At 43.2% G+C, this 18403-nt stretch overlaps 1 protein-coding gene across 1 annotated transcript; it reads right to left on the minus strand.

The window, feature by feature from the left end:
• Positions 1-1058: 1058 nt before the first annotated feature.
• On the minus strand, positions 1059-17759 carry kdm5ba (lysine demethylase 5Ba). Its single transcript, XM_030091184.1, has 27 exons — positions 17607-17759; positions 13529-13606; positions 12617-12739; positions 12275-12445; positions 11945-12070; positions 11635-11731; positions 11435-11541; positions 11184-11342; positions 10936-11055; positions 9092-9250; positions 8793-8974; positions 8502-8664; positions 8117-8236; positions 7006-7200; positions 6544-6725; positions 6229-6353; positions 5962-6112; positions 5672-5792; positions 5185-5540; positions 4643-4781; positions 4364-4543; positions 4124-4282; positions 3355-3774; positions 3140-3227; positions 2818-3038; positions 2266-2529; positions 1059-2160 (listed from the first exon to the last, which is right to left on the minus strand). Exons 1-27 carry the CDS (start codon positions 17757-17759, stop codon positions 2026-2028), a joined length of 4494 nt encoding a protein of 1497 aa, XP_029947044.1. The 3' UTR covers positions 1059-2025.
• Positions 17760-18403: the final 644 nt, after the last annotated feature.

Here is an 18403-nt window from a genome sequence, read left to right on the forward strand (position 1 = left end):
CAGCTGAGTAATAATCACACAGCTCTGGCTGACATTTTACTGATTGCTTCTCACTTCACTGCACCGACACCCGGGGCAAGGAGCTGTAGGAGTCTGCTCCTGAGAGAAGTGAGCTGAGAGTAAAGCCTGACTTATAGTGCTTATTCAAAGGACACTGATATACTGAGGGGGGGCAAGAGGGCTGGTCTCATCTGACAATGTATAACCTATTGTTGGAACACAGGCAGAATCAAGAGTGAACCAGCTGCAACAAGTTACACACATGCACATTTATACATAACGTGCATGTATATTTCTAAAGTTTCCTTCATTTTTGTAAATTTATTCTTATATTTTATCTACTTTAAGTGGTAAAACCATATTTTTGTCATGAATTGTTAAGGAATATTAGTGTTAGTACTCCATTTTTGAATCAGTAATTCATTTAATTCACATCAAACAGTATTCAATGAACTGCAAAATCTTATTTACTGAGGTTCCTCAGTTTTCACCCAAATTTTAGGTACTTCATTGTTAGAAAGTTTACTTCTTCGGCTTTTGATTCAATTTTCACTGCATGTGAAAATGAACCTGTAGGTTGAAAGCCCCCAACAAATCTGCCACCAGTGTCAGGAATTTATCAGAAAGCCATTATTGGTAAAAATGTTTTGACCCCCTGTAAATGTGGAATTTGAAGTTGCATACAGTCATTTCTATGTGTATCAGTAAATTGTAGGTTTAGTGTATTTGTGTACTTGTGCATTTTTGTCTCCACGAATAACAGTCACAAATTTTGAATTACAGATGTACAAATCCCACTTTGGTCACACTAAAAAAACTTAAACTTACTTTTTTTCCCTCCTATTGTTGCAGTAAATTGGTGCAAAACATAATGGTGCACCTGTATCAAACAATGTGAAGTTGTGGATAAAATCTGAGCCCCTTGCCATCACTCACCAAGCTGGACTGACCCAGAACAGTCAAAGCTAACCGTGCAGCACAGGAGGCCTTCACCACATCCACCACTGGACAAACTGAATACAGCTGTACATCTATGAGGATTGATGAGTCTTGAGGAGTCAGAACAAACATTTTATTTTATAATGCAAACTGCAACATTATGAATTATATTATTTACCCAAAGGAGCAGGAAAAACGTCATATACCCGTGGCAAATAAATCACACAGTCTGTGTCGATTTTCAGTCAACACACTATTTTCCAACCTAAACCGTAAAGGGAAAATCCAACCCTAAAAGAAAATGTACATTCCTTCAATGTCGGACAGTTCATTCTTGATGAAAATAAAAGAGACCCACTGCCGAAACACAAGGGATCCAGGACTTTCCTTTCCGAGAAACCAACTTGGCATCACAGGCGGTGACTTTTTCCTCGGATATGGGGTAAATCATCAGATGCACATTTCGGATCGACGATCCACTTCTCTTTCAATGTGGACACAAATTTGTACTTAAGTGTTGTTTTGACAGTAAAAGTAAATTATTCTGGGTTTTTGCTTTAGGAAGGCAAGTTATCAAAGGGTTTCTACGCACAAATATAGTTTAGGTTAACTGAACCTAAATTAATCTGTTCAGCTATTGCTTAGATAAATAATATTTACTCTACAAGAGAAAGTTAAAGTTCACATTGTTCAGATGCATGTAAAAGAAAAAAAAGTTCTCAAAATGTCAAACTGACATTTTTTTGGTTGAAAAATCCCTGCGCTGTTGGTTCGTGTTAACACATCTGCATCAACTCTTGGAAAGTTTCCGAAAGAATTACTTGATAGGCTGGAAAAAAGTCCAGCCATGTGACAAAAACAAAACAGTGACAGTTTAATCATTTCAGGAGGGGAGGGGAGGGGGGGAACAAGGATAGCACCGTGTTCACTGAGGGTGAAGCCAGAAGGTGAAAAGGAGAAGCCACAGGGCCACACAGAGTTCAGGTGTGCACTTTAACACTGTGGCTTACAGAGGGGGGGAAAAAAAAAAAACAAAACGAAAAAACAACAAAAAACAGCTGATCCTTCAATGTAACTTTTTGGTCTTCAGTCTCTGTCGTAGTCCGGCTGTGTGCAGCTTATGCAAATATAGTCCTCAATCTCCGCTCGCTCGGCCGACAGTCCGACACAGACCTGGTGGAACCACTGGTTGCAGCTGCCATCACACTGGACCCAGTTTACCTGAAATGAGCGACGAAAGACATGAAAACCAATTGCGTTCCATGAACATCCTCTCGCCTAAGTATCAGTTAGGCTGACGTGTTGAAGCAGAATGATGAAACCAACCTCGTCACCCTCTGGCTCTCGGCACCACGGCGCAGCACACAGTGAGAAGTCCTCTTCTGAATCGGAGGCGGCGGGGTCAGACGACGTGTGTGAGGGAGAACTAGCCCTCTTCGATTCTTCGCTCCTCTCTTTGCTTTTCTTGGACTTCTTCTTGTGGCTCTTCTTGGCCTTCTTGCTGTGCTCAGAGTCTGAACTTTCCTTGCGTCGCTTGTTCTTCTTGCTCTGGCCATTCACTCCCTCCTTTTTCAGGCTGGACGCTCCATTCTACAGACAAACATAAAACACTGGACTTTACCAATGAGGGAAAATAAGCAGGGGTAATATACTCGGGCTGGACGGCATGAAACATGTTTCAAAGTGTGTGGTCGGAGGGGCGGGGGGCTCCTGGGCCACAGCAGAAAAACTCATTGTCCTCCTCCATTACATCCTTGAATCTTCTCTCTGTTTTCCTCTTTTTTGGCAACTCCGCCTCCAAAAAACATGGTCTAACACACCCAGCATCTCTCCTGAGCCTCATACAGAGCTGCGTGCTCCTTACTCCACTGTAACTACCTTGTGGTGGTGATGGTGGCTGTGATGGTGGCTGTGGTGGTGGTGGTGGTGCGAGCTCTTTCTGTGTTGGTCCTGCTCTGTGCTGGTCTCACTGGGAGTGCTGTGTGCGGGTGGAGGGGCCAGTTTGTACAGCAGGTATCTGTACAGCTGCTCGGTCTCAGGCAGGGTCACCTGCAGCAGGAAGCCCTCCACCATCATTTCTTCCACCTCAGGACGGAGTCCTGTGGTAAAAAAATAAAGCACATGAGTTCAGAGAGAAACAGACAGGGGAAAACATGACTGAGACAAAAGCTTTAATCTTTATTTTGTTGAAGAAACTGACCTTGGGGTGGAATAGACTGGTGCTCTAGATGAGAAGATGAACCGTTTTTATCCTGAGTCAGAAACGATGGTCTTTGTCCGATCCTTCCCTGAAACAAGCCAAAGCACAATCTTTAGGACGATGTCTACAACGTGTCATCTGGCATTTTAATGATCCGTGACTTAACTGGCCCCTCGGACAGTAAATCACGAGACGCTCATCTTGACAGTATTTACCTTGTCTGTAACTTTCTCCAGCACGCCGTCCGTGCAGGCCTGCTGAACTCTGTGCTGCCACTGGACCGTCCGCTCGATGAGGAAGCGCAGGGCATCTCCCTCTGGCAGGCGAACCCGAATCCTCTGCAGCGAGGCGAGCAGCGGCAGCACCTTGTCGAGAGGGGGCTTCCTGGACCGCTGGCAGAGGGGGCAGAGCCAGGCTTGGCCGTACTCGAGGTCTGCGGCCGTGGTGACGCAGCTGCTGTGGAAAACTTCTCGGCAGAGCTCGCACTGCACCATGGCACCCGACGGGGCCTTTTGGCATACACAGACACTAAGTGCACTACAGCTTTCAGCAGAAAGAAGCTTAGACTCATTTGAAGCCCGCAGAGCCAGTAATGTCTCCATCTCCCTCTGGCGCACCTCAGCGAGGGCGGTCATCTGTGAAGACCGAACATGAGGGACAATTTCAAATCACTCAGCGTCTTCACTTGATGTTAATTCATCACACAGCTTTGGTGACAAAACTTCATTTCAGAAATAAGTGTAAACATGTCGGATCACAACTCTACAATTATCTGATTAATCCCAGTCGTCAGAATGTTAGGAGGGCTTATTGTCTACAACAATGTTTCATTTCAATAGTATGGCGGTATCCTGTTAGCGACAAAAGGAGTCCTGGATTACAGAAGTAGTTAAATAGCTTCATCATACAGTTGGAAGCAATGGTTAATTTCAGTCCTACATATAGGGAAATGTAAATATGGGAATAAAGAGAAGTCGTACGCACAGCTGAGGCAGAATCCTTGCTCTCAGAGAGAGCTCTCTCCACGTCACACACAGAGTCCAGTTTTGTTGAAGTCTTTTTGCTAATTTGAGCAGGTTCTTTCACTTTCTTAGACTTTGCCTTTTGATGCCCCGACCCAACATCACATCGAGGGCAGAGGACCTGAAAACACCACCACTTATTTATAGCTTTCACATATGAAAAACAACATGAACACCTGACACACCACAACACCTGTTTTACCTCCAAGAGAGAGAAGGATGAGTTCTTCAGTAGGAATGTTTTTGCTGCGCTCTCCTTCCAGCTCTGAACGTCAGAGACGAGGGCCTCCAGTCGACTCAGCGGCTCCAGCCACACTGGGAGACCCTCTGCTCTGAGAACCAGCTCCGATAGGCTGTCCAGCACAGGGATCCTCCCCCCAAGCTAAAAAAAAGAAAAATCAACATTCAGAATTTAAACTCAACAAGCTCCAACAACTGTGCTGAATATACGCATGATGGCTTCTGATGAAATGTATTTCACCTGCAGTGCTTCGGCCTCGTGGAGCCATTTCTTGGCCTTAGTGACCACATCCTTTAGCTGCAGACAGTTGGGCAGATAAGCAGGGATGGTTCCTACTTCCTGAAGAGCGTTGTCAAGCGTTTCTATGCTGTGATAAGGCCTGTGAACAAACAAGGCTTCGTAAACACACAATTCATCAACTGCATAGAAAATGAAGCTCTTTGAGAACCACGAGGAAGAAACAGATATGAGACTGAGCGTAGTGTGATCTCAGACGAGCCATTAGTGGGTTAAACGCTGTCACAACACCATGATCCTCTTTATCCAACACAATCCAGCTCTGCAGACGTAGCACTTTCACTGCCAGCTGTCTGAACTGTAAGCCGATTTCACATTTTCACTGTGAACAAAAATTACTTGTTCTGATCAGTTACATGTACTGGGGTGTTATTCTCCTCTAATGGAAGGTGTACCAGCACCAGGTGTCGCTACTCATGTGATGAATATCATACGTATGTCTGCACAGCGAGAGGGTGCAGTTCAGGGAATCTCGCTGTCCCCACCTGGCCTCGATGAGGGCGAGCACGCGCTCCTCCCACTGCTCCGACACCGTCAGCAGCTCCTGCAGCCGAGCCATGGCCCTCTCCACAGAGCTATGCGGAGCCAGGCCGACGCCCTGGTCGATCAGCCTCCTCATGGTGTCCAGGCACAGAGTCTCGGGCCGGCCGCTGGCCTGCTGCACCGCCTCCAGCCAGCGGGCCTGCTCCAGCCGCTCCCTTAGCAGGGGCAGCTGCGGCAGCTCCACGTCCAGGCCCAGACTCACGTCCAGCAGGTCCTGCAGCTCCAGCGGGCTGGGAGACTCGTCGGAGAGGAGACGCTCGCTGTGCTGCTGGAAGTCATCCACCCGGTTCAACAGGTCCTGCAGATCACCGGCACATATTTCAGTTATGCAAACGTACTTCATGGTTCTCCACATGTGAAAGTCCTTAATCCGATTTTGAAAATTAATTTAAAAAAAAAGTGAATAATCACAAAATGAATGTTACAAACCTTCAGTAAAGGAGCCTGTCGGATGTTACACGGCAGCTTGTCTAACTGCTGAACAAAAGATCGCAGCTCCTCCACGGTCAGTTCGTTCTGGCTCTGAGACTTTCCTCCTCCAGATCGATACCTGAAACACAACAGGCTGCAGGCTCAAAGCTGTTCTGTATCTAATGAAATGTAACTGATGCTACATTTCAGTCAGAGTATTTTTTTTTATGTCTGAAGTTTTCATTGTATCAACCGTGTCTATTAGAATAACCCACGCAACATGAAACCAGCTCAACCTGCTGCAGTACCTCGTCTGCCTCTTCCCGTTGAGAAGCTGCTGTGCCATCACGGCCACCTTATCGGCCTCAGAGGTGATTTTGCGCAGCTGATCGAGGAGGCTGGCCTGAGGAAACGCCTTGGTTTCTGCTTGTTCCACCAGGCTGTGAAGCTCCTCCAATCCTGCTCAAAAACCAGAACCGTCTGTTAGACTGAAACTTCAGATTAAAATCTTTGGATACGCTGTCTGCCACTCAAACGGTAAAATACAAGTTAAAACTGTAAAGCATGGATCACACCTCTTTTCTTGTTTCCTTTGTTCTCCACAATGTCCTCGACGTTAGAGAGCCAGTTCTTGTACGACTCGGCACGCAGAATCACTGCTGCCATCATAGGGTACAACTCATCCAGTGTAAACTTGTAGCTGCAGGAAAACAAGGCAAATGGAAACTTGAATTAAAAATAGGAAGTCAAAGATGGACAGATTAGGAACGAATTGAAAACAAAACACACGTACACAAAAACTGAAATATTTCTTGATACATATCCCTTTTTGGCAGAGACAAATAAATCCAAGCTGAGCTCGGAGTGTGTTGAGGGGATCAGAGACTCACTGGAGTGTCAGGTTGCCATGAGGACAGGAGCACAGGTCCTGGGGGTGGTGCAAGCAAACCATCTTGCCAGGACTGCAGACACAGGTGATGCCAGACAGGTAACAGGTGGTCCGACACTTGCAGCACTGCCGCTCCTCGTCTGGGAGCACCTCGTAATCAACTTGCCGAGACTGCAGCACACCCTGGGGGACAGAAAGGCTCTCATTAGAGGGGTCGGGGGGAGACAGAGGGGGGTGGGTGGCATCTGTGCAGACAAAGAAAAAATGTCTCCCAGATCACCCAATTTATTTGTTGTGATAAACATCTTCAAAAAACAAATCAAGCAGAGCTCAAATACCAAACTCTTATACTGGTACACAATGTTTATCATACATGCATTAAAAACTAAGGGTTTTTGCAATTATTTGAACATGCAGGATTGTTTCACGTGATAAAATATACTCCGAATACAGAGTTACTCACCATTTTGCTAATCTTGTCTCGAAGTTTCTTTTCTTCTTGGACCATGACGGTCATTTCTTTCTGCACCACGGACGCCAGGTCCACATCTATCAGCTCGGCTTTACACGCCATGTTACAAACCATCTCATCGTGGGAGAAGACGCAGTATCTGCTCAGCTCCCGGTAATGATCCACGCAGCTTCGGCCAATGGGCATCTGCCAAGAAAGGCCCAGATGAATATGTATCAACAACTGAAAACAGGCTTTTTTCCACCCAACCTGAATTTTCTCCATTATAATTATTCTTTGAGAAGGTGTCTAATGTGAACCGTTAGTGTGTAGGTTTGATCCATATTCAAACTCAGACACTGAAAAATTAATCCAAGATTACTTACTTCTTAATTCCCTATAATCAGGGTGTCTAAACAACTGCTGAAAAAACTCTTCAATTGATTCAAAATGCTGCAGTCAGATTAATAGGAACCAAGAAGAAAAATCACATCACTCCAATATTAGCTTCTCTTCACTGTCTTCCTGGAAAATCTAGAAAAGAATTTAAAATGTATCCTTTAACTTATAAAGCTCTTAACAACAAGGCCCCTTCTTATCTGAAAGAGCTGTTAGCAGAACACTCATTCTCAGAGTGTTGGTTGTTCACTCGAGGGTCCGAGGTTTTCTAAAAGTAGATTAGGAGGCTCCTTTCATGTGGAACCAGCTCTGATAAAGCCTGCAGTTAAGACTGGCTAAAGCCAGCCTGAACCATTTTCTACTCAAGTTTCTATATGTTTGGCTGGGTTAGGGTTACCGAGTGTAACATCTTTCTTTTCTCACTCTCCACACATCCAAATGTCACCATTACTCTGTCTTTCCTCTTCAGTTCTCTCTGGACAGTGGAACTGAAGGTTTGTGATCTGAGCCTCTGGCCCTCATGAGAGGATTAGCTTGCTGTCTGATGTCAAACTATGTTGCTGTTGGTGAAATAAAAATAAATTCTAATTAAAATTTAAACACCTAGAGAGTTACAGGAGCGGAATTCAAAGCTTTGACTGAAACTACATGAACCCGATTTTACTGGATTGGTTATAAAGATAATCCAAGCTGCATCGAATGTGAGAACGTGGTCTTTTCATACCCAGTCCATGGTGCAGAAGTTCACTGCTTCAGCAAAGTTGAATCCCTGGTTGAATCCGCTGTGGTAAGCTCTGGGGAAAGTAATGACAAACTCGCCGGCACATTGGTTGGTGCGAAAAATCTGCAGTCGGAGAACAAAAGAGATAAAAGTCACTGGGGGTTTGAGTGCAGGGGTGTCTCCATTTCCTGAGGGTAACTTCTGCAAAACTCCTCTTATAATAAACTGTTGAATATTTGATACTCGATCAGGATTGAAGTACAATTGTGTACATTTAACACAAAAGAATATTTTTTCCACTATAATGTCGGTGCTATGTTATTGTGAAGCTGTCACGTGTAGACATTTGTCACTATACTTGTTAAATAAGTGTAAACAGTGAGGCTACCGGGATGCCGTTGTTCATCAGCGTGTTGGGATTCATGATGGTCACCAGCTGGTGCAGGAGGTCCGGCTGCGACTCGAACAGCTCGGGAGCCAATTTCTTCATGACTGACTCGAGGTGCTCCGCAGCGTAACCAGGAGCCCCGTACCAAGTCTTCGGCTCCCCCCTGCAGGTGGTCAAACCTCCGTTATTTTTGTATCAGTACATTTTGCAATCTGAATCAGATTGATAACATCCGCAAAACCACAAAGTTTAACAAATTATCATTATGATGCTGAATATAGCTCAACGTACCAGTGCAGATAGTTGATGGAGTAGCTCCAGTGGTCCTCGATATGCCAGCAGAAGGAGGAGAAGCACATGCCCACGTAGAGCCAGGGCAACTTCATCCCACAGATGTCGGCTGTAATGTGAGTCAGCACTGAGCCGTCGAGCACCGGCATGTTGTTCAGGTTCCAGCCGCTGCTCAGGTAATGCTGCAGGTCGGAGAGAGGTCACAGCACTTCACTTAACCTCTCACTGATGAGAGAATCACTGAAAAGAGAACCGTTTCTGATGAATATAGCAAAATGTATTTGTCAGCGAACGTTTACCTCATCTTCTGGAGTAATTTCAAAATGGCCATTCTTCACGGGGAAACCACTCCCGAACTCCTTGGAGGCAATGTCTGCTCCGTACTCCACGGTGACGTCCTCCTCGATTGTGCTGACAAGACGCCAGAACTCCTTCTCCACCAGCTCAGTAGGAACCATCTACAACACAACGGACACAGCATGTGACACAAGACTGACGCAGAAACAGACCGTGAGTGAGACGAGAGGTGCCGTCTTAAATCTGAGGTTGTGTACATCCTGCCAGACCAAACCTTTTCACTGTGATTTCTGATGTAAGATCAAAGCTCGGGAAGTGGTTTTGATTAACGAATGGGGATTCAAAATAAATGGAAATCCCATCAAGTAACAACATGCAAACCAAGTTAATGGTTTAACAAAACACTTGGAAGAAAAAAAAATGCAATGTTGACAATATGAACTGCAGGACAAAAAGAAAACAAGATCCAGAATTGAACCAAAATAATATTACTTGGTGTGTAGCCAGCATGACTACTTTGGCCAGAATGGCAGTGAAGTAGCTTTTAGTGTTTAAAACAGTAAATAATTAAGCAGAAGGAGAGGACGCATAGAGCAGACTGAGGGGGGGTAGATCCTGCCATTAACCACACCCCGCTGACTACCAAGCTTCACTTGTCTTTCCACGTGTTGAGGAAATCACACAGGGCATTCGAGTGTGAACCATCATGTCCCAAAAAAAAAATCTATAGTTTTTACCTTTACGTAATACAAGTGAGCTTAATATTGCTGTGGTGTGCTGGATTGTAGAGTTTAGACGACTGAAAAAGCAGGGCTGGTTTGTAGACTCACCCAGAGCCATGAGAACAGGCCTACTCCAGCACTCTGACCCCACTGCTAGCTAATCATTTAACAAAAAAAAAATCGTCTGTGACCTCCGCTGGTGATCGACAGAGACCAGTCATCCTAACCGAGCTTTAAACTGAGCAGCGAGGCGGATAACGACAAAACAGTGCACGCAGTGTAAAGGGAGCAAGTGACTCTTTCTGCATGTGTTATCAAAGCATTCCTTTGTTCCAGACCAAAGCCATAAAACGGAGGGGCAGAAAGACCAGGACTGTTTTCCTAAAGGGTCTGCAAGAAAATGCCCCAAGTCCAGGAAACCTGCCTGTGAGGAGAACGGGGAAATATTTTGTTGTGGCTGCTCTCACATTGTTACAGAGTCAACAACAATTATAACTGATGTTGGCAACATTTCAACTATACAAATGACACCTATCATGAGGTAATGGAAATGCATGTATCTAATTACTGTTTAATTAAAATCGATTTCGTCTTGCCCATTGTATGAACACTATAGCTGCCCTGGTCCACTACGCACAAGGCAAATTTGTCACATTGTCATGTGTACCGAATGTGTTTTTTTTTTAACCTAATCCTTTGCTTGATTTAAGGAATTGGATATCATAAATGTTTCATGTGCTCTTGATACTATAGTTTAGTGTCGACTGAATGATTTGCTGTATTTCGAGGTTAAGCACTTCTATGACACAGCCAACACGGGCTGATCAATTAGTCGAAAGCAAACTGATGGAAAATGCCAACAGTGAAAATGTGAGAGATGGATGCTTCGCTCTGGGGAGAAAGTCTGCACTTTAGAAAAACAAAATGATGACTAGTTTGAGCATCAATTTGGGAGTGAACTCTAATCCTTGTTCTCTTCTTGTCCGTCAACTGCTTCACGCTAAATGCATCAGCCAAATGTGTCCCGCCTACAGACACTGCTCCGTGCAAAGAGGGGGAAAAAAAAAAACCCACTCAGTTTAACAAAACAGAAGCAACTCAGTAAACAAATTATGCAAACTCACATGAACAGGCATGTTGAAATAATCCGACTTAAAAGAGTCGGCCATGTCTCCAAAGGCTTGCAGAGTGTAGCTCCTGCTGGCCTGCTCAAAACCAAACGCTACAGGAGGTTTGCCACATTCCTGCAAGAGGCAAAAAAAATGAAACAAGTTAAAAACAACCACTTGGGATTTTGTCAAGATTGAATTTATCAGATAAGAAGATTTAAGCTGACTCCAGCTCCTTTGAAAGCAGAGGTGCAGCAGCTGACCTGAGCCAGACATCTGGGACATCGCCAGTCGCCTTTGGGGACGTCGTGGAGGGGCGGGATCAGACAGAAGATGTGGTAGCTGTCGTCACAGCCGTCACACAACAGCAGGCGGTCCTCAGCAGTTCCATTGCCGCATACCAGGCACATATAGTGGTCCACCTGAATGGAGAGAGGCGTTCAAAATATTCAAATTTACAGACTATTTACTTAAAAATAAAAAAAAAAACCTTCTGAAGAGGACAAAGATTTACCTTGTTAGTTGGAGGTTTGTTTAACTCATTCAAAACAGTTTCTTCATAAACTGCTGGATCTTTATACTCAATGGGTTCCTTCTTCACCTCTGTGACCGACATTCTCACTGGAAGACAAGGAGAGAGTTACTGGAGGCTTGGACAACATATTTCTATGCAGAAACATTCCTGCTCTACTAGTCGTCCATTTTGTCTCTTACTTGGATGACGTTTGGCACCGTACGTTCCCATTCTCCTTCTCAGGTTGGGACGATTTTCACAATCGTCTTCTCCAGGTTCAACTTTAAAACAACCTCTCTGGAGTCAGAAGGAAGAGCGGAAAGACAATGAGATGCACTTTCAAAAGGGTACAAAACTAGAAAGGACACTGTCTACATTTATGAACACTCAGCTGCTACCGTCTGATGCACACACAAATGAGTTGACCAAATAAAAAGATGCTCACATTTTACCTGCATTCATAAAGAACGAATAAGTATTATTTAAACAGTATAAAGACCACAGACTGACCTCAGATCTCATTCGTTTAGCACGGCGAGCGATGCTGCAGGTCTCCTGGGGCTGGACTGACTGGCGCTGTGGAAGGTCATGAGGGGTGTACTCCTTATCTTTAGTGTCATTGGTCAAGGTGGCCTTCTGCAGAGAGAAGCACATAAATAAAATGAAGAGGACAAATAGTGAATAATTCAGGTTTGAAATGAAATGGCACACACGTCACAAAAAAACAAAAACAAGGGGAATAAAAAATATTTGGTGTAACCATCTCTGAATACTTGAAGCGGTCTTTTCATGACTCTTCCCTTCATAAGGACAGTTTGAGGAGGAACTGTAATGACGTACGGGCAGATTGGCTCCAGTCTGGAAAAGGTTGTAAGGGAAGAGGATCCGCTCGTAATGCGCTCGCAGATGAGAGCCAATGGCTTTGCCTGGAGCAAAGCCCATCTTCACCGATATCTTTGTCCAGCGCCGCTCTCTGCAGACCGCGTCGAAGCCTCCCTCTTCGTTTACCAACTGAGAAACGAACAAAGAAGCGCTTGATGCAAAAGGCCGAGTTTTCACATCTGCATGAAAACGTTATTCATTGCTATGCAAATGGAGTTTTGAAATATAATTCAATCTTAAATTACTCAATATCCCTCTCAGAAGGTTATACTTTTTTCTCTTTATTTATTTATTTTTTACCTTGTTGAGTTGGTACAGGTCCAAGATCTTGCGTTCCACGTGAGGGATTTTCAGAGTGCATCCCTGTAGCTCCCAGAATTTTGCTATCTGATCCAAGAAATTGAGTTTCACTCTGGTCTGAGCCTGAAAACAGAAGGAAACAAAGTTCAGTCGGTGAACAAATAAAAGGATAATTTCCTAAAAAGATGAGAGCTAGAGTGAAAATGTGAAATCACATTATTCTGAGTAAAAATTACACTTGTATAAATAACATCAATTGTGCCAAAGATTAAAAGAAACCCTTTTTTAGTCCAACATTATTTCCAGTGACTATTGTAGGTTTTTTTTTGTTGTTTGTTTTAATGAATGTGACAGAGTGACAAAATATTGATCAGACAGTCTGAAACTAAATATGAAGTGAAAGAGAGTTTAAACAGCAACTACTACAACAACCCAGGGAGCTGTATGAGAGAAAAAAAAAGAAGAAAAAAAAGGGGTCCTCGATGGGATTTCAGTGGATTTTCCAAAGTGCAAAAGGATGAGTCCGTTTCACAGAGGTCGATCCATAACGCCAAACCCCCCCACTAGCATGAATCCAATAAAATTAAGGCATTAAAAAAAAAAAAAAACCTCAATCACTGCTCCACTCCGATGCTTTGATTTTAAATATCTGCTAAGTCCAGGTAGAACCTGCTTCAACCCAAATGCAAAGCTTTGAAAGCTATCATTTCAAATTGTCTCTGTAAGCCTGAGAATATATTCAGTAACAAAAAAAAGTATGACTTGATTAAAAAAAAACAACAGATCAACGCCTCACTTAAAAAAAACAAAAAAAAAACAAAACACTTTTTTTGTGCTGTCTCTCTAGCGCCCCCTGGGGGGAGGGGCTGCAAGTATATTTTGAGAACCCCGGCCTTGTTTAAATGAATGTACCTCCAGCTCATTCAGCCGTTGTATTCGGGGGGTGAATTTCAGTCTGTCGACATCGCAGGCGAACGGTGGCTGCCACTCCTGGGAGGAAAGAAACAACAAAAACAGTTTAAGCAATATGTTTCAAATCTCTCACGGACGCACTGAAAAATGATGCTTTGTTTGCGGATTTTACCCGAACTTATAAAAGGTCGTGACGGCTGCAGCGAGGCTCTGAGGGGGTCATCAGTGATCTGAATAATTCCAAAACTGTAATAATCTTAATAAAACACCTCTTGTGCCACTAATAAGCGCAAAAATGACCTTGCAGACTATTTCAAAGCAAACGTACATGTGCTCCAGCAAAACTGGAGAGCAGGGTTTGAGTGAAGGCTTCTGACCCATGATACCACCTCTTTAAATGACTGAAAATTTAAACAAATTAGCCAAAACTTGACAAGCACATTTATATCATGCTTAGTGCTACAATTCTTCTCACCCACACAAGACTGATAATGTAAACACTGTTGTAGATAGGCTTCTGTTTATTTGTTTTTCAAAGATCTGGTATGTGGAGTTAAAACAATCAAAAAGTTTCTGAAAGACTCACGTTGAAGAGAAATATTTGTCCTTCACTCAGAATCCCATAACCATTGTGGGACAAACTCCAACTGCATTAACTTCAGTGTTTAAAATGCATAAAAAGCCATGTGTAAACATTAGTGAATGTGTGAATATTTGTTTATACATTAGACAGTTTCTTCCACACAGATCATTTATTTACATTGATTAATCTGCCAGTTATTTCCTTAGTTATTCAGTCTATGAAGAAGTCAAGGAGCCACACAGCTCTCTCACTATACAAGGTCAAGTCTTTGTCTCGTCTCATTGTTTTGTCTTCTCTAAAGTCAAAACTCAAGATATTTCCCTCAACGTAACATAAGACAGAGCTTTTTTTTTTTTTTTTTTTTTTTTAAACTTAAATTTTTATTGAATGATTTGAGAACAAATCTAATCACTTCTGGGTGGCTGCAATGATGCATTTACACCAGTGGTCTCAAACATAAGGCCTGTGGGTCACAGAAAACCACTGGAGGGTTTAATCCAGGCCACAGGACGACCTTTGAAAGAGGTAAATATTAACCCCTTACTAACTCAACGCTTCAGTACCATTTCAGTAACCTCAGTTTAGAATTAGCCCTCTGGGTGGAGGAGCAGAACACAGCACTGAAATGCAAAACCAAACGACAGGCGGCGACGCTGCATGTTGTATCGCAGCAGTGAAGACGGGCTAGATCAGTACTCACAATGGTGGACAACAAATTAAAACAAATTTTAAGAAGGCATACTGTGGAGCGAGTATTTGAAAAGGTGGATGTTGAAAAGTGCAGCATTAAACAGTGAAAGAAGCAACAGATTTCACAGGGATATTGAATTGATTGTAGTTTTTTTTTTTTTTCATTCAAATGTTTGATTTACAACAAACCCAAGTCCTCCATTAGTGAGATAACATAGCTTCAATAGTCCCAGTTGATGCTGAACTGGGTCAGACTCCCAGCAACCCAGCGCTAATAGGAAAAAGGGGAACAAGCTACATTACCGTTCAAGATATGTAAACTAATTATGTGACCCGACTCAGCTCAGCCCACAGCGCTTAATTTCATTCACACTTAATTCATCATGTGTACAGAAATTCGTAGTTCAACTTTGAGAGCAGTCAATTTCGGTATCACTGAGTCTGGACAAGATTTTTCTGGCTTCTTAGTTTTGTGTTCTCATTGCTGATCAGTGGTGGGATAACAACAGCTGCATTAACAACACTTTTTTTTTTTTTATCTGCATGTGAAGTTGGATGATACCAACAAATACTTGTTCAAAAGAAAAACAATCATTTTGGCACACTTGAAACTGAAGTAGGTTTTATTGGTCTCTGTCAAGATGGTGTGTGTGATTTTGGTGAGTTGCTATCACCCTCATTCAGGGTTAAAACAGAAAAACGGGAGTGGCAAAGTAATCACAGCTGGATCACATGCAAACATCTGCCAAAGTACCTATAGTCACATTCACCAGTATAAAACCAGGGAGGAAATTCTGCAGACTATGCACAGAATTCACTGGTGAAAAAGGCACTGTTGTGCAATAATTTCATCTTTTGGTGTGATATTGTTAAAAAAAAGAGATAAGAAGCACAGAAGAGCAGGAGAAATCAGGCCCTTCCTATCTGCAAACACGAGATCTTGTGTGCAAATGGTATGCACCTTTGTCAGGCAGGCATACAGGATATCGCTCTTTGCACAAACAAACCAAACAAATGCAGGAATCAGACAGTCAGTAACAAAAAAAATCCCTTTCTAGAAAGCCCCTCACTAAAGCTCGAATTCCATCTGCTGAAGGATTTATGGTTATTTATTAGTTTATTTGGTCTGCATGCAACCCTGCAGCCAAAATGTGGTCCCAGTGTTGTTCAGATAAAACTGCTGGTGCAGATAATTGTGCACACAGTGTGGAAAGCAAATGATGGATTCAAACTTGTAAATGATACATTTATATGCATCAGTAGACATTCAGTGAGCAAGCAATGATGACCTGTGAGGTACACAACAAAACCTTTAAGCACAGCAAAAAAAAAAAGAAAAAATAAATAACAATATCAAAGGTTGATTATAAAATGGATTGGTCCCCTGTCCCTGATTATATTACCACATTTTAAGGTAAAAAGGAGCCTATCAGCAGCTAATCTTCTCTCAGACCTCTTCCCATTGCCTTCTTTTGTTTACATGAGCTGTGCATTTGCAGCTCTTGGCCCAGCAAACACTAAAAGCACTCACCCCACCCACCGATTTTGATAACAATCCACTCCCTTGTACCCCTACCCTTTGGGTCAAACCGTGCCAAATGCCAGGTTTCTAGCCCTCTCCTAAGAACTGGAAAAAAAAGAAAAAAAAAAGGCAAGAGCAATATTTTATATGGAGACACAGGCCCAACAAAGACATTTCAATCACTGATGATTAAAAACCGACAACGCAAATGCCAATCATAGTAATAATACGTTTCAGAGAAGCTAAAATTCGCCTTTTAAGCAATTTGCGTTACTTAATTAGTGGGCACACCCTACAACAAGACATCTCTCTACCCCCACCAAAGAAGGTCATGTAAAATTCATTCAGATTATGTCATTTATGTAAAACAACGCACAACAGGCAAGTTTATCTTTTAATTTCACTCCATCAAAGCCTTATATATTTTTTTCTTTGTTGGATCTCCGAGATGTTTGGGTGGGTGTTACTTATGTCTGAATATTATTCATCCAGTAAATACAACAAAAAATCATCCGCTCAGATCATGTTAACAATACAATCCCTGTTTAATAGTTGATTAAAAATCAAACGAAGCTGAGAGTCGCTAGTAACTGTAGATTGTGAGAGAAAACGAAATAAAAATAGTAAAAAAATGAAAAGGAGCAATATTGTGTCCATGAAGCGCCGTGTCTGAGCGACCCTTCTCTCCATAAACTGTTGGTCACCGGGCACGTAGGTTAGCGAGCGATAGTCACACAACTGCAGCTTTACACGGGCCTGATTAACCCCGGCGAGGTTACCTCGCTCTGGATAAAGCCCGTCAAATCCCGAAGAGATAGTTGTGCTTCATATTTCACCAACTAACAAAGAGCCGAGGCGAATAAAACAAGTTGAAATCTCGGTGATCTGGTCTCTGAGAGCAGACTCCAGGAAGCACTTCGCCAGCCGCTAACGTAAACATTTAACACTGCGCACACAAACTTTAGCATTTCAATTATTCGCCAAAAAAATGACACAATTATTAATGACTCTCGGGGAAATTGCATATCTGACTCTGTAGGGGTAAAACTCGTTCAAACCAGGCAGATTTCCCCTGAAATTGCCCCTGAGAGGTTCCCATCGCTGTAGCAAACTGAACACAGTCCTGCTCGCTGCTCTGGTCGGAGCCGCAATCCGCCATGTTGAAACCTGTCTAAAAACACAACTTTGACTGCTAAATTATCCACAGCGGCCGGGGACGGAACACACAAAAACATGCGGGTAGCTTTGGCGATTTCCGCCCGAAACAAAAGGAGGGTACCCACCGGAGGAGGTCGAATCTTGCAGATGCCAGTTTTCTCTGCAATCGGTCGTATTTTGTTGATGTACGCAAAAGGGTCGGCAAATTCCTCCCAGCTGGGCTCAAAAACGGGGCACTCCGGAGGAGGAATGAACTCATTCAGCTGCGGCTGAGTCATAGTTGCATCTTCGTAATGACTCTAAGTGAAATATATTTTTAAGAAAAAACGGGGGTCTTCACGCCGAGAACGCTCGCAATGGATTTGTGTCTTTCAGTTCATGTCCACTCTCCACTCATTGAACTCAAAGACGAATTATCTAGTTGGAGACGAGCTGATGACAGCCACACACGATGCGCGTCCGCCTCAAAAAGTAGACACCCAAATTATGTAGGCTTCGCTCAATTTAAATGCAGTTCCAACAATTGCTGACCTAAATACCCACAAATTATAATCGTAATTTAATTGTTAGCACTGTTTGGTAATTGTTACCCCACCAATGAATTATTTTTTTATTTTTTTTTTTGGCGTGAATATATGAAAATGGGTGAAATGACTGGAGGACTGTGTCCAGGAAGAGGAAAAGGTTTTAACACATTTGTCGCCCACTCTGCTATTAAAACAACTGCGGGGTCGAGTTTATTTGCACAGTTAACAAGCTAAGAACACGAAGAGTGGCATTATATGGTTTATTGGTTCTCTGGTTTTCACACATATCCCTGCCTCCCCCTTTGGATGAGTTGGATTATTTCACCCTCTGGCACGACGGCGCGCTCGGTTCGGTCGGTTTATAAACGAGTTGGATGAGTCGGGATGACAGCTGC

This window comes from Salarias fasciatus, chromosome 5 (genome assembly GCF_902148845.1).
Source record: "Salarias fasciatus chromosome 5, fSalaFa1.1, whole genome shotgun sequence".
NCBI lineage: Eukaryota > Metazoa > Chordata > Actinopteri > Blenniiformes > Blenniidae > Salarias > Salarias fasciatus.